This window comes from Ovis aries, chromosome 14 (genome assembly GCF_016772045.2).
Source record: "Ovis aries strain OAR_USU_Benz2616 breed Rambouillet chromosome 14, ARS-UI_Ramb_v3.0, whole genome shotgun sequence".
NCBI lineage: Eukaryota > Metazoa > Chordata > Mammalia > Artiodactyla > Bovidae > Ovis > Ovis aries.
The window spans coordinates 63,584,533-63,601,194 of NC_056067.1; the positions used below are offsets into that span (position 1 = coordinate 63,584,533).

Here is a 16,662-nt window from a genome sequence, read left to right on the forward strand (position 1 = left end):
TTCACCCCACTTGCCAGCTCAATTCACACTGGGGTCCTCATGGTGTTATCCTGTTCAGCCCTCCGCTTGGTTGAGCCAAGCCACATTGTGTTACCAGTTGATAACTTAAAAAGCACAAGATTCTCAAATGCTTGGGTTTGGTTAAAAGAAGCAAAAAGACAAAACATGCAAATATCGATGGATTAACACAACACATGCAAATCCTCCCTGGGACAAGTGATCTCTCTGCAGCCCTCAGTGATCTAGCGTGGAATGTCCAGTAGAATTCTCTGTGGTGACGGGACTTTTTTAACATCTGCTCTGTCCAGCACCATGGCACCTGGCCACATGACGCTACTGAGCACTTGAAATGTGGTGGGTGTGACTGAAGAACTGAATGCTTCACTTCATATACTTGTGAGTCATTGTCTGTACCGCGTGGATGGGTAAGTACAGCCAGTGCAGATCCAGACTGAGGGGGTTATTTTTGTCCTGTTTCTACCCCTGGAACCATAGTACCCTCAGGGCACACAGCTGGGAAAAGGCTGAGGGGCCTTCCCCAATGGCTCATTGGTAAAGAAGCTGCCTGTCAATGCAAGAGGCATGAGAGACGTCGGTCTAGAAGATCCCCTCGAGAAGGGAATGGCAACCCCCCTCAGGACCTTGACTGGAGAATCCCATACACAGAGGAGCATAGTGAGTGACAGAACGTCATGGCTTCACAAAGAGTTGGACATGACTGAATTGCCGTAGCATGCAGACACGCAGCCTCACGTGGCAAGTGGCACCACAGTGGATATCTCAAACAGAATATACTTCATCTTTTTACTTGGCCAACTTGCATTGCTTTGATTATTGTTTCATGGAAAGCATTTTGTTTTAAATATAGCAGTGTGCACATGTCAGTCTTAAACTTCCAATCTATCTCTCCCCCCATCCTTCCCCTCTGTTACTCTAAGTTTCTTCTGTAAGTCTACAAGTCGGTTTCTGTCTTGTAAACAAGTTCATCCTTGTAAACTACTACTGAACAGAAGTTTTTTTTTTTAATGGCTTTCTTTTATTTTAAACTGAAAAATTTGAAAAATCAACTGGCAAAAGTAGGGAGATCATGATAAGCTACCTAGTATGAGCGATTGATTATAGCATCTCCCCAAGCAGTGACATAGTAACAATAGAGTTGGAATAGCCAGGAGATTATTAAGAGGGGGTGGGATTTTTGAAGACGATACTATAATTCTTCGACTCCACTCCTCACCTCAGAGCTGCTGGGCTGCTTTGGAGGAGAAGGAGTGTCCATGAGAACCCCTTTAACAAGAGATCTAGGTCCTCAATTTGTAACACTCTATGTGCTCAGAGGATGGGGACAGGTCAGGGCTCAGCATGGTGTTGCTTTATGTTGAATTCCTCATAGATAATGGGCTCGGCAGAGAGGTGCATGGGCCTCAGGGGCGCGGGAGTGGACCGGCTCTTGGAGAGTGTCCTGAGGTCCAAGTGGGCGTATACCACGTCTTCTGCTGCAGAGTCCTGAGAGGAGAGAGGTGAGATGATGGACTGAGACGTGATCTTCGAAGGCTGGGCCACTGGGCATTGGAGGGGCTCAGACTATGGCAAAGGTTTGGGCTGGAGGACTCACCTCGCCGTTCACTGTTCTGTCTTCCATGGGCTCTCCTTCCATGATGGCAGCATCTGTGAATGGAAGAGAGTCAAGGCTCTTCAGGGTGGATGCAGTTATTCCAGACCTCCGTAACTTTGATAGTTACATCAAAGGCAGAAAAAGGCAGGGATGTCCCCAGGTTGCTGAGCCTGTCTACTCCACTAAATGAAACCAAACAAAACATTCCATATGTATATGGAATTTTTAATGGAATTTCATTAAAAATTCCAAAACATTCCTTTAAGAATTTTTGGACTGACTCAGAAACCTGTGCAAACCCATGGACCCATCCTACGTCTTCTGTTGTGGACCACACTCTTCTACAAATTAGCAGCGTCCCAGGATCATGTAGGACAGAAAAATGGATGGCTGCAGTTGAAGGGAAGAATAGGGCTTGGAATGTCCCTGGTGGCCCAGGGATTAAGAGTCAACCTTCCAGTTCAGGGGAGCGTGGGTTCGATCCCTGGTGGGAGAACTGAGATCCCACATGCCTTGAAGAAACTATCCTTAATGCTGCAACTGTTGAGCCCATGAGCTCTGAAGCCTTGAACTGCAGCCCAGCTCCACAATGAGGATTTCCCATGCTGCAGCCAAGACTTGATGCCACCAAGAATAAATCAATACATATTTTCATAAAAAGAATAGGGTTCATTGGATCTCTGGAAGATGTTCCAGCAGCGATTACAACAATGGAAATCAGTTTTTAACCCACAGGAAGTGAAAATGCCATTCTTTGCTATGAACCCACCTCTCCCTGGGTCAGATGATGCTGAGCTCGCCTCTTCAGACTTACGATTTGGGGTAGAACACCAGTGACAGACAAGAGCAGCGAGGAAGATGCTGGTAGAAGTGAAGGCTATGGAGAGCCCAAGGACAATGTACCACGTGCTGGAGTGATCCTGAGGAAGCCATGTTTCTGCCAACAAGCAAATGGAAGGTCTGGGTATTCGTTGCACATGCTGTGCCCCTACACACTAGATTTATTGTATTCTTGTATCAAAATGTCAGTATCTATCAACCTGATCAGTTATGGTCTCCACAACCCAGGAGGTACCAAAGCATCCAGGAAAGATGCTAACAGTGGATAAAGTAAAGAGGCTGTGCAAAACTAGCAGACGTCTGAACCAAGGTCCCCGGGCACTGATGCAGTTTTTCTCTGCTGCCCCATATGACAGGCATGGTGTTTCTGGTTGAATGTGACCCTTTAATGCACAGTACATTTCCCCCTCCATCTACATAGACCTGGAATGGAATCCTCAAGAAGATATGACACTTATATCTAACCTGTGGAATGCTTAGTTCACAAAACACTAACAGAGGAATAACACATATTGAAGTGCTCCTAAAATTCTCCTCTTTCCCTGCTACGCTTCCCCAAAGATCTTGGTGGAGGGAGGGTGAGCGTCTCCCTTAAGCATGGTGTTAGGTCACTCTGACCCACTTTGCTCAATTTAGAAATTCCCAGTCACAGAGCTTGACAAGCTCAATGCCCAACCTGGTTCTAGGCAGTCGACGGTCTCAAATGCTGTAACAACAGGGACATTGAGGAGTCCAAAGCCACAAAGCTGGGAGGTGGCAGAGCCAACACTCACACAGGCACCCTCTGTCTTCTCAGAAATTTGCTGAGATAGGAGACCATCTTGCTTACCTTCTGTGGTGTGTGGATCCGTAGTTGATGGGCAAGTACTTGTAGTGGATCCTAAGGGAGAAAAGTCAGAAGGGGTGAACAAGAACCTTCCTCATACTCACTGAATGAGGGCTTGGTCATCCCTCAGAGCACTGATGGGTGGAGGGAGGGCTTCTGGTCCCTCCCCGTGAAAGCGCTGAGTAGACCCTCCATCCTGGAGAAGGGATGGTGGAAGGAGGCGGAAAGGATATGCCTGGTGGTGAAAGACAGCTGTAAGCTAGAGACATCCTCTCTGCTCCGGGAATGAGTGTCTATGCTCCTTAATTGGGAATCAACTGTATGTCAGAGCTGCTTCTGGGAAAACATTAAGAGCAAGGGCCCAAGGCAATCTCTGATATTCCCAAATCAGCCCAGCCTCTCCTCCTCCTGGCTCTACCCTGACCCTATTCTTTATTTGCCTGGATAGACAGGACTCTGCTGTGGAGCATCCATACAGGAGGTGGAAGAGGGCTGAGATGCCATCTACCATCTCTCTTCTCTGGTTCTCTGGTTCTGGTCTCATTGCCTCCATTTCTCCAGAAACGCTATGGTTCCGCTGACACAAACACAGAGCCCTTGAGATAGAGCTCATGATACAGTAAGATGTTATGCAAACACCCAAATGGACTCCTTGCCCAGTGCAATCTCATCTACTATAATGTAAAGCACGGGACTCTTCATCAGTTCTCAATGCAAGAGTGCTGGAGTGGGTTGCCATTTCCTCCTCCAGGGGACTACCTTTAGTCAGGACTCTTCACTATGACCCATCTGTCTTGAGTGGCCCTGCACGACTGGCTCATAGCTTTACTGAGATATGAAGGCCCCTTCAACAGTACAAGGCTAGAATCCACAATAAGGAGATAGTAAAGGACAGAGGAGTCTGTCGCGCTGCAGTCCCTGGGGTTGCAAAGAGTTGGAAACAGCAAAGCAACTGAAAAGTAACAACAAAGCATGGGCCAGGAAGAGGCTGCTCACCTTTGACAGACCTCAACAGTGGGTCGCTGGAGTCTGACCACAAGTAGGGAGAGTGAGAAAAGCAGCCTTAGCACCTGTAGACCCCGCTGTGGGCTGGGGTCCCAGGACCCAGAGGGAACTCTGCCTGGAGTGCTCCGCCGGGGCCCCGCCCTCCAGCCTGTGAGCGCCCAAGGTTCCCACCCTCGCTGAGCAGATGGAACTGGTCAAAGGCGCTCTCGGAGCTGCAGACCAAGGTCACGTTCTCTCCTGACCTCACCACGGGGCCCCCCTGGGCTGAGAGAGAGGGTTTCCTGGACCAACCTGAAAGGAAGAGACCTTGTTCTCAGAGCACAAAGTAACTTTAGTCCTAAATAGAGGACTAAAACCTGAAGTGTGCAACAAGAGAGGCACTGCAGTGAGAAGGCCGCCCACCGCCAGGAGAGAAAGACCCACAGCAAGGGACACCCGGCACAGGGAAAACTTCAGAAATAACTTTAAAAATGGAGTGTCACTTAAAATCCTTTGACACAAATTAATAATTTTTAAAATGGATTGTCATTTAATGTCCTCTTTAAAAGACAGACTATATGTATATATATGAATAGCTGAACCTCTCCGTGTACAACAGGAATTAAAAACATCTGAAATCAACTAGACTTCAACAAACATAAATAAAAAATAAATTAAAAAAATTAAACATGTGAGGTTCTCTTGAAATAAGTGGAACTTACTAACTACTGCTGGGACTATCAGAAAACATGGCATTGACCCAGGAGAAGAGATTATGGAGTAGAAATTGCCGGAATCTCATTTGATCTTTGACCATCTCATTCTTGAGAGCATGTTCAGGGCTGCCATGCCCACCCACAGGGGCTGGAAGGGACTCCCCAGTGGGAGGGTTGGAGGGACCACTCCCCCCTCTTTGTGCAGGACTCTTTAAATCAAGAGCCTGAGCAAATTCAGGGTGTCAACCTCCATCTCGATCAACCAGGGGCTGGACTGCAGGGCGTCTGGTACCACATGTGCTGCTGAAAGAGGAAGGGAGCTCTGACATGAAAGCGGGAAACCAACCACTTAAGCAACCATCACTGGCTTCCTGAGCAGGGAATTTCCCGTATCCCTGCTCTGGTACATTTTTCTCTGTGGATCATCATTTCACGTTCTCGCTCCTTCCCTCTGTCACTGGCTGTGTCTTCCCCTTAGCACACGGCAGGGACTCTGTTCTCTTCTCCCTTCCGCTTTCACACCTCCTCTCTCTGCTTTGTTCCCTCTCTCGAATTTGTGAGTGTCTCTGCACACCTGTCATTCTCTCCCGGTATTGATGCCAGACTGGACACCAGACCTTCTGTGACACAGAGAGATGAAGGGACTGGTCTGGCCACACTCACCTGTGATGATGATGTCCACGGGGTCGCTGGGGGCTGACCACTCAGAGGGCGAGCGGCTGAGAGAGCCATAGCATCTGTAGGTGCCCGCACTCGCCAAAGTCATGGGGCCAATGATGAAGTCAGCTGGGCCATCCCCACCAGTGAGCGTCTCTCCGTGTCCCTGGAAATGCCCTGTGCTGCTTGTTTTGTGCAGGATAAATTTGTCAAGCAGCATCGATGAGTGACAGCGGAGGGTCACATTCTCTCCCGCATGCACGAGGGGGCCTGGGTGGGCTGAGATGGAGGGTTTTGGGAACACACCTAGGAGCAAAGAGCTTGTGAGCTTCAGTGAATCACCCCATGTCAGCAATTCCCCTGACATCTGAAGGTGTGAAAAACCTCCTCATGAAGCAGCAAAGCCAACTGCCCTTCGTGTCTGTTCTGTTGCATTTTTTTGGCCTTGTCCTTGGGCTCTGGCTCATTCTTTTCTGTTTCTCTTTGCTCAAGACCTCCAGCCTTCTCTGTGTTTATTCTAAGCTCTTTAGCTGTTGGATCTGCTCTCAGCTTCATGCATGCATAGTCAGTCCCTTCAGTTGTGTCTCACTCTGTGGGGCCCCATGGACTGTAGCCTGCCATGCTCCTTGTCCATGGGATTCTCCAGCTGAGAATCCTGGAGTGGGTTGCAGTGCTCTTAACTTCATCTCATCCCTACTATGCGTGGTGGGGGGCTGGGGTGGGTCTGCTTCTCTGGTAGAATACATACCACGCATAATACATACCCTGTCTCCCTTCACACGCATCTCCTAGAATGTGGGTGATGATTGGCAGGAGATTGGGAGGCAGATGGAGAAAAAAGTGAACACTTCCCCATCTGTGATCCCAACTTCATTCCTCTGGAGACATTCCTGGGCTGACTGGGTCTTAACTGGGACCCCAGCTCCTATATACAGGATTACAACTCCCTACTGGCTGGCAGGAGAGAAACACCCACAGTAATGGATACCCAGCACAGAGAAAAATTCAAAAATAACTTTAAATATGGGATGTCATTTAAAATCCAATTAAAAATAAATTTTTAAATGGAGTGTCATTTAACATCATTTTTTAAAATCTACCTCCACAATTGAGATTTTTTAAAAAATTTTTAATATAAAGTCATTTATTTTAATTGGAGGCTAATTACTTTACAATATTGAATTGGTTTTGCCATGTATCATCATGAATCCACCATGGGTGTACACGTGTTCCTCATCCTGAACCCCCCTCCCACCTTCATCCCCAATACCATCCATCTGGACATCCCAGTGCACCAGCCCCGAGCATCCTGTATCATGCATTGAACCTGGACCGGGGATTTGTTTCACATATGATATTATACATCTTTCAATGCCATTCTCTCAAATCATCCCACCCTCACCCTCTCCCACAGAATTCAAAAGACTGTTCTATACATCTGGGTCTCTTTTGCTGTCTCACATACAGGGTTATCATTACCATCTTTCTAAATTCCTTTTATATGCATTAGTATACTGTATTGGTGTTTTTCTTTCTGGCTTACTTCACTCTGTATAATAGGTTCCAGTTTCATCCACCTCGTTAGAACTGACTCAAATGTATTCTTTTTAATGTCTGAGTAATACTCCATTGTGTATATGTACCACAGCTTTCTTATCCATTCATCTGCTAATGGACATCTAGATTGCTTCCATGTCCTGGCTATTATAAACAGTGCTGCAATGAACATTGGGGTACATGTGTCTCTTTCAATTTTGGTTTCCTCGGTGTGTATGCCCAGAAGTGGGATTGCTGGATCATAAGGCAGTTCTATTTCCAGTTTTTTAAGGAATCTCTGCACTGTTCTCCCTAAAGTCAGGAACAAGACAAGGGTGCCCAATTTTAGCACTACTATTCAACATAGTTTTGGGATTTTTGGCCACAGCAATCAGAACAGAAAGAGAAATAAAAGAATCCACATTGGGAAAGAAGGAAAACTCTCACTGTTTGCAGATGACACGATCCTCTACATAGAAAACCCTAAAAACTCCACCAGAAAATTACTAGAGCCAATCAAGGAATATAGTAAAGTTGCAGGATATAAAATCAACACACAGAAATCCCTTGCATTCCTATACACTAATAATGAGAAAATAGAGAAGTTAAGGAAACAATTCCATTCACCATTGCAACGAAAAGAATAAAATACTTAGGAATATATCTACCTAAAGAAACAAAAGACCTATGTATAGAAAACTATAAAAGACTGGTGAAAAAAATCAAAGAGGACAAAAATAGAATGAGAAATATACCGTGTTCATGGATCAGAAGAATCAATATAGTGAACATGAGCATACTACCCAAAGCAATGTATAGATTCAATGCAATTCCTAACAAGCTATCAAGGGTATTTTTCACAGAGCAAGAAGAAATAGTTTCACAATTTGTATGGAAATACAAAAAACCTCCAATCGCCAAAGCAATCTTGAGAAAGAAGAATGGAACTGGAGGAATCAACCTGCCTGACTTCAGGCTCTACTACAAAGCCACAGTCTTCAAGACAGTATGGTACTGCCACAAAGACAGAAATATAGATCAATGGAACAAAATAAAAAGCCCAGAGATAAATCCACACATTTATGCACACCTTATCTTTGACAAAGGAGGCAAGAGTATACAATGGAGAAAAGACAATGTCTTTAACAAGTGGTGCTGGGAAAACTGGTCAACCACTTGTAAAAGAATGAAAGTAGAACACTTTCTAACACCATTCACAAAAATAAACTCAAAATGGATTAAAGATCTAAAGGTAAGACCAGTAACTATAAAACTCTTAGAGGAGAACATAGGCAAAACACTCTCTGACATAAATCACAGCAGGATCCTCTATGAGCATCTCCCAGAATATTGGGGAACATAGGCAAAACACTCTCTGACGTAAATTGCAGCAGGATTCTCTATGGCCTACCTCCCAGAATATTGGAAATAAAAGCAAAAATAAACAAATGGGACCTAATTAAAATTAAAAGTTTCTGCACAACAAGGGAAACTGTAAGCAATGTGAAAAGACAGCCTTCAGAATGGGAGAAAATAATAGCAAATGAAGCAACTGACAAAGAATTAATCTCCAAAATGTACAAGCAACTCCTGCAGCTCAATTCCAGAAAAATAAATGACTCAATCAAATAATTGGCCAAAGAACTAAACAGACATTTCTCAAAGAAGACATGCAGATGGCTAGCAACCACATGAAAGATGCTCAACTTCACTTATTCTCAGAGAAGTGCAAATCAAAACCACAATGAGGAACCATTTCATGCAGTCAGAATGGCTGCTATCCAAAAGTCTACAGGCAATAATGCTGGAGAGGGTGTGGAGAAATGGGACCCTCTTATGCTGTAGGTGGGAAGGCAAACTAGTAATATCCTTTTTTAAAAAAACCCAATACAACATTCTAAAGTAATTAGCCAAAATAAATAAATTCAAATTAAAAAGAAGAATATATGTATATGAATAGCTGAACCATTCTGTTGTACAACAGGAATCAACAACATCTTAAATCAACCAAACTTCAACAAAAATCAATAAGAAAAAATAGATTTAAAAAATCAACCATATTGGGCTGCTCTTGAAAAACATAACATACTAACTATTGTTGGGACCGTCAGAAAACATGGTATTGACCCAGAAGCAGACATTATGGAGTGGAAATTGCCAGAATCTCACAGGATCTTTGACCACCTCATTCTTGAGGGAGTGTTCAGTGCTGCCCTGTCCGACCCCAGGGGCTGGACGTGACTCCTTAGTGGGATGGTTGGAGGGACCACTGCCCTCTCTTTGTGCAGAAGGATGCGTTAAACCACAAAGCTGAGCAACTTCAGGGTGTCAACCTCCAGCTCGATCACCCAGAGGCTGGACTGCAGGGGGGCCAGTACCACAGTGTGCTGCTGACAGAGGAAGGGAGCTCTGACATGAAAGCAGGAAACCAACCCCTTAACCAGCCATCAGTGGCTGCCTGAGTGGGGAACTGCCCGCGTCCCTGCTCTGGTACATTTTTCTCCGTTGGTCGTTCTTTCACGTTCTCGCTCCTTCCCTCTGTCACCAGCTGTGTCTTCCCCTTAGCACACGGCAGGGACTCTGTTCTCTTTTCCCTTCTGCGTTCACACCTCCTCTCTCTCTGGTTTGTTCCCTCTCCCGAGTCTGTGAGTGTCTCTGCATGCCTGTCATTCTCTCCCAGTACTGATGCTGGACTGGACACCAGACCTTCTGTGACAGAGAGCTGAAGGCACTGGTCTGGCCACACTCACCTGAGATGATGATGTCCACGGGGTCGCTGGGAGCTGACCACACATAGGGGGAGTGGCTGAAAGAGCCATAGCATCTGTAGGTGCCTGCACTCGCCAAAGTCATGGGGCCAATGGAGAAGTCCGCTGGGGCCTGCCCACCAGTGAACGTCTCTCCACGTCTCTGGAAATTCCCTGAGCTATTTTCTTGGTGCAGGGTAAACTTGTCAAACCCCAGCAGTGACTGACAGTGGAGGGTCACATTCTCTCCCGCACGCATGAGGGGGCTGGGGTGGGCTGAGATGGAGGGTTTTGTGAAGACACCTAGGAGCAAAGAGATTGTGAGCTTCAGTGAGTCTCCCCACCTCGACGTTTCCCCTGATGTCTGAAGGTGGGGAAAATGTCCGCATGAACCATCAAAGCCAATTACCCTTCCTGTCTGTTCTGTTGCATTTTCTTTAGCCTTGTTCTCGGGCTCTGGCTCACGCTTTTCTGTTTCTCTTTGCTCAAGACCTCCAGCCTCCTCTGTGTTTATTCTAAGCTCTTTAGCTGTTGGATCTGCTCTCAGCTTCAAGCATGCATACTCAGACACTTCAGGCCTGTCCAACTCTGCAACCCCATGAACCAGAGCCTGCCAGGCTCCTCTGTCCATAGGATTCTCTAGGCAAGAATACTGGAGTGGGTTGCCATGCTCTCAGCTTCATGCTGTCCCTAATATGTTGGTGGGGAGCTGGGAGGTTCTGACGATGCATTCCCTGCCTCCATTCACACTCATGTAGAATGTGGATGATGACTGGCAGGAGATTGGAAAGGAGGTGGAGAAAAAAGGGAATATTTCCCCAGCTATGACCCCCGCATCATGCCTCTGGAGACATTCCTGGGACTTCTCCCTGGGGCCCCAGCTCCTTCATATGGGATTACAGCTCCCTACTGGGTGGCAGGTGCTGGATCATGGTCGTTCCCCATCCACCCTGCTGACAGGCAGCGGCAGCATCCTATCTAACTAATGCCTAGGGAGGCTCATCCTTCCTTTGCCAGAGCACCCCATCTATTCAACATCCTGAGTTTAAACTCTCAGAGTGGGTTCTCTTTCCTGGTTCGTTCCTGGCTGGATATCCTGAGTAAATCTTGGACCACGTAAGGAACTTGGACCTAGGATGGGATTGCCTGCATAGATGGCTGTCCCGGGCTGGGCTGGACCCCTCCTACCTGTGACCACAATCTGCAGGGGGTCACTGCATCTGAGCAACGCAGTAATAGACCTGGCGAATCCAGAACATGTGTAGGACTCAGCATGTTCTCTGGTCACCGGGCCAAGGGTGAAGGTGTTGAAATGATTTCCATGGAGCTCATGCATTGTGGCCCCATCTGTTTTGAAGAATCTGAATCTCTTAAGTGGAGAACGGAAGTGACACTGAAGAGTCACAGTCTGTCCTAAGGGAACCATGGGGCTTGGATAGGCTGACAAAGAGGGCTTGTCATTTTCACCTAGGAGAGAAGGAGTCACAGGTTTTGAGGGGAAAATGGGAATGGCCCCCTCTCCTCACTGGTCTTGTTGGAGTGCTTCCCCTTCAATTCTTCCAAGGCACCAACCCTAAAGTGCATCACCCTGATACTCAAGGACACCTGGGGCTGGGGGACAGACAGAGACACAGTCAACCCAGGACAGACATCACGGAGATTCTAAGAATATGATTCTCAGTAGTGATTCTTATCAGGAGAAGAATAACTCCTTGGGTTGACAAAATCTTGAAAACTCTCTCAAAACACAAAACACTGGGGATTCCTGGGTGGTGTGGTGGTTAGGACTCAGCACTTTCTCTGCCAATGGCCTGGGTTGAATCCCTAATCATGGAACTGAGATCCTGCATGCTGTATGATGCAGGCAAAAGAAAGCCCACAAAAAAACTGATTCCTAGAAAAGAAGTGGGAGGGCTTCCCTGTTGGATTTGTTGTAGCTCCAATGGTAAAGAAACTTCCTGCAATGCAGAAGAGCGGGGTTCAGTCCCCAGGTAGGGAAGATCCCCTGGAGAAGGAAATGGCAACCCCCTCCAGTATTCTTGCCTGGAGAATCCCATGGACAGAGGAGCCTGGTGAGCTACAGTTCGTGGGGTCGCAAGGAGTCGGACATGAGTGATTGACTAAAAGTAACAGAGATAACAAGTGAAAAAGCCACTTGACTGAAAAGAAGGAAATAAAGCTTGAACCTGGCTCCTTTGTTAGCTAACCTACAACAAATGTGAGACAAGGTCCAGGTGGCCCTTTCTGAGGAGCAGACCCTTCCCTGGGTTCAGGTCCAGTGGGCTTCCTGCATATCCTGTTGTTAAGGGCCAGCTGGAGATGCCATGAGCCAGCTTGTAGGGGAGGGTCTGTGGGCTGCAGCCTCTTGCTCCCCTCTCATGATAGAAATGTCACTCACTGGGCCGAGTTCCCAGCTCCCAGACTTCACACTGTGCCTTCAGGTCCAGAGTCTAGAGCTGAGCTAACCTCTGGGAATAGTGAAGATGAGTATCAAGGCCAATAGGAGGACCTGGAATCCACAGGGCATGCGGCTCTCACTGTACTGACACGGGTCTCACCCCGGCCCCCTGTGTCATCTGCATCAGCCCCAACTGCTCTGCTCAACAGAGAAATAAGGGATGGGGAGGACTCACCCACAGCTGCCCAGGTCCTCAGACTCACACAGAATCCTAGAAGGAAAAACACGTCAGAGATGGCTTGTCCCGATGGACCCCACACTCGTTGCACCCTCATGCAGGGAACCGGTCAGTGGTGTGAAGACATCCTAATTTCCACCATAACTCTCTCCAACGGTGTCTTTCTGGACTCACCAAGACTCAGGAGGCTGAGGAGTCTGGGGCACATGGCTCTGCTTCTGTGAGACAGGAGGCAAAACTGAGCAAAGCTGACAGAGTCACAGGATGCGGAAGGCAGTCAGTGTTGTTGGTACAGTCAGCCTGGTTCATGTCACATGGGAAGATGGCCAGCCCCTTCTCAAAGCCAGGGATGGAAGTCTGACCTGAGCCGCATCACGGAGCATGCCTCATGACCTGATCGTCACTTTTTGTTTCCCTAAACACTGTACACCTAAGAGGATTTGAACAGATCTTGCTGCGTTTACGAAGTACTAACTGCTTCAGTGTATACCATGCAGGATGCTTTTCCCACGCTCATGATAAATCTCATTCACCTTAACTCTTCACAGAAGAGAAACCACATGTTCCCACCTTGTATGTCAGGCTCAGTGCAGGTTGCCAATTAAAGACTCATTAATAGAGACTTTTATTCTGCATTCTTATGAGAGGACCAGACATGCGTATTATGGCTCTTTGAAAATATGAAAAAATTCTCACTGTAATATATGTGATTAAGGAGCTAACTGTGTTAGCTTCAGGTGTACTGCAAAGTTACTCAGTTACACATATACATGCACCTGCTGCTTTTCAAATTCTTTTCCCACTTAGATAGTTACAGAATATTAGGTAGAATTCTCTGTTTTATACACTAGGTCCTTGTGGTCATGCATTCTTAATATAGCCTTGTGTATATGTCAGTACCAAACTTACAATATAACCTCCCCCTGACATATCCCTCCTGGTAATCGTAAGTTCCTTCTCTGTGAGTCTGTTTTGTAAATAAGTTCATTTTCTTAGATGTCACAAATAAGCAATATCATGTGATATTTGTCTTTCTCTGACTCCTCTTCATCTGAAATTATTTCATGACTGTGAGTGGAAACTTTGCAGACACAACACTCTCTCTGTCTCTCTCTCTTCCTCCCTTTCCAATCCAAGGATCACACATGTACACAAAGATAACGTGTGTAAAGGTGACTGTGGTGTTTTTCTGGGAGGGGGATTTGTCCTGCCTGAAAAAGTGGACCACACTGCTTCCTAGATACTCTACTGCTGCTGCTGCTAAGTGGCTTCAGTTGTGTCCCACTCTGTGTGATCCCATAGATGGCAGCCCACCAGGCTCCCCCATCCCTGGGATTCTCAGATGAACACAAAATATGTCAAGTAGAGACTTCCAAGCTCCAGAATGCTTGAGTGAGGGGCGTGTCCACAACAATCAACTCCAAACTGGGACAAAATGGCCCAGCTGTTTCAGGAGCCCAAGGGCAGACATACCCAGTTCAGCTGTTGTTCATAGACAGGAGTGAACCTCAGTAAGGGCTGTAATTCCACACCATTGTGCTGGGGGTGGGGGTCATTAACATTAGTGATGCTCCCTAAGTTATAAATCTGGTCTCCTCTTGATAATTAAGTATGTAATGGAGTAACAGTACAGTCACCCATCTTAAAATGTCCTTTTATTTACTTAATATCATGTTCCAGAATTGATCTGTATTGTCATTTAAGTTTGTGCACTTTTACTGCCATATATTTCCTTGCAGATATTTAAACCACAAATTTAAAAAAATTAAAAACATTATTGAAGTATAGCTCATTTCTGCCGCACAGCAAACTGATTCCGCTCGACACGTATATTCTTTTCCATTATGATTTATGGCAAGATACTGAATAGAATTCCTTGTGCCACACTGTAGGACCTCATTCTTTATCCATTCTATGTATAAATAGATTTCATCTGCTCATCACAAGCCTCCAGACATACCTCCTTGGCAAACACAAGTTTGTTCTGTATGTTTGTGAGTCTCTTCCTGTTTCACTGACATGTTGCTTTTAGATTCCACATATGGGTGATAGCACATGAAAACTGTCTTTCTCTTTCTGTCTGCTTCCATTAATATGTTAATCTCCAGGTCCATCCATGCTGCTGCTAATGGCATGATTTCATTCTTTAAATGTCTGAGTGGTGTCCATTCTCTGTGTGTATAAGGATATACATCTTCTGTATCCATTCATCTCTCGATGGACAATTAGGCCGTTTCCATGTCTTGGCTATTGTAAGTTTTCCTGCTATGAACATAGGGGTGCATCAATCTTTTCAAGGTAAATTTTTTTTCCAGGTATATGCTCAGGATTGGAATTGTTGGATCATATGGAAACTGTTTTTACTTATTTTGAGGAACTGCCATACTGTTTTCCACAGTGGCTGCACCAGTTTACACTCCCCCAACAGTGTAAGAGGGTTCCCTCTTCTCCACACCCTCTCCAGCATGTTATTTATCAACTGTCTAATGATGGCCATTCGGATCGGTCTGAGGTGGTACCTCCTTGCAGTGTTGATTTGCCTTTCCTACTAATTCGCAATGCTGAGCCTCTTTTCGAATGGCTGTTGGCCATCTGCGTATCTTTTAAACCACATATATCAACTGTGAGAGTGACGTCTATGGATTCTGTCTAAAATGAATGACACCTCTGCTAAAGTGTCATGAATGTGCTCTGAGTCCAACCTCACATTTCCTGTCAAGGGACAGAGTGATGAGGTCTTCAGGAAAGGAATAGTGACTTTATTTGGGAAGCCAGCAGACCAACGAGATCGTGAACTTTTGCCCCAAAGAATCATCTTACTTGAGTTAGATGGGCATTCGGGGAGTGAGAGGGATGGTCAAATAGTGTTTACTGAATGTAAAATAACCCTAGCCTATGGGGAAGAAAATGCCAAGGAGAAGAGAGAACAATACAGATTAAATACCCATGTGTGAACTCACACTTTCACACTTACACCCACACACTAAAAGAGGAGGAGGTGTGGCTGGTTGTTGCAGTGTTTTAATTAACTAATTAATGTCTGTGCTGGCTCTTCATCGCTGTGCACAGGCTTTCTCTAGCTGTGGGAAGGGGGCTGCTCTTTCTGTGGTTTTGGGTCTCTCATCGCCGTGGCTTCTCTTGTTGTGGAGCACCCGCTCTAGGCACATGGCCTTGTGGCCCACGGGCTGAACTGCCCTGAGGCATGTGGAATCTTCCCTTTTCCGGGATAGGGCCCATGTCCCCCACATAGGCAGGCAGATTCCCAATGACTGGACCAACAGGGAAGTCCTGTGGCAAGCTTTTTTCCCCTTAGTTTACTTATTTTTAATTTTAGCACAATTACAATACTGTGATGCCTTCTGCAAAACATCAACATGGATCAGCCATAGCTATACTTATGTCCCCTCCACTGTGGCATGTTTTAATCCTGGAATCCTTTGTTCTTGAAGCTGTCCATGCAGGTCAGGTCATAATGTCCCTTTAAGCCACTGACAAGACAAAAGGTTCTGTCTGTTCTGCCACTTTTTATCTCTATAGGAATGGGAAAGTGTTATACCTTTCAAGTTCAGACCCTTGAGAATAGTTTAGTCCCTCAGTCGTGTCTGACTCTTTGTGATGCCATGCGCTGCAGCCCGCCAGGCTCCTCTGTCCATGGGGGTTCTCCAGGCACGAATGCTGGGGTGGGTTGCCATTTCCTTCTCCAGGAGATCTTCCCAACTGAGGGATTGACTCAGGTCTCCTGCGTTGCAGGCAGATTCTTTATCCTCTGAGTCACCAGGAATGCCCACCAGTAACATAATGCGATTCAATATCTCCTCCCACAATTACCATTGCCATTGTTTTCCATTTACTTTTACCGTGGACATGGTGGGATTTGGGCATCATGCTTTCACTCTCAGTGTAGCATAACACTGACGTGGAATACACCGTAAATTTAAAAATAGAAGTATGAATACAAAGCTAGATTTCTAATTTTAAAAAACAATATGCAACAAGCAGCAAAGATTTACTGTATAGCATGGGGAGCTATAGTCAATATCTTGTAATAACTTAAAATGGAAAATAATCGGAAAATAATGTATGCATATTTGTGTAATTGAAAATCACC

At 46.0% G+C, this 16,662-nt stretch overlaps 1 protein-coding gene across 3 annotated transcripts; it reads right to left on the reverse strand.

Annotated features, from left to right (window-relative positions):
• Nucleotides 1-842: 842 nt before the first annotated feature.
• LOC106990160 (putative killer cell immunoglobulin-like receptor like protein KIR3DP1) lies at nt 843-12,794 on the reverse strand. Of its 3 annotated transcripts, XM_042232497.2 has the most exons (9): nt 12,729-12,794; nt 12,552-12,587; nt 11,107-11,385; nt 9,922-10,221; nt 5,642-5,941; nt 3,282-3,332; nt 2,382-2,549; nt 1,613-1,665; nt 843-1,503 (listed from the first exon to the last, which is right to left on the reverse strand). In XM_042232497.2, the coding sequence occupies exons 1-9, from the start codon at nt 12,760-12,762 to the stop codon at nt 1,348-1,350; spliced, it is 1,377 nt and encodes a 458-aa protein (XP_042088431.1). In that variant the 5' UTR covers nt 12,763-12,794; the 3' UTR covers nt 843-1,347. The 3 variants fall into 3 exon arrangements, with proteins under 3 accessions (XP_042088431.1, XP_042088432.1, XP_042088430.1); XM_042232498.2 differs by having other exon boundaries at nt 2,427-2,549; nt 12,552-12,794; XM_042232496.2 differs by having other exon boundaries at nt 12,552-12,794.
• Nucleotides 12,795-16,662: the final 3,868 nt, after the last annotated feature.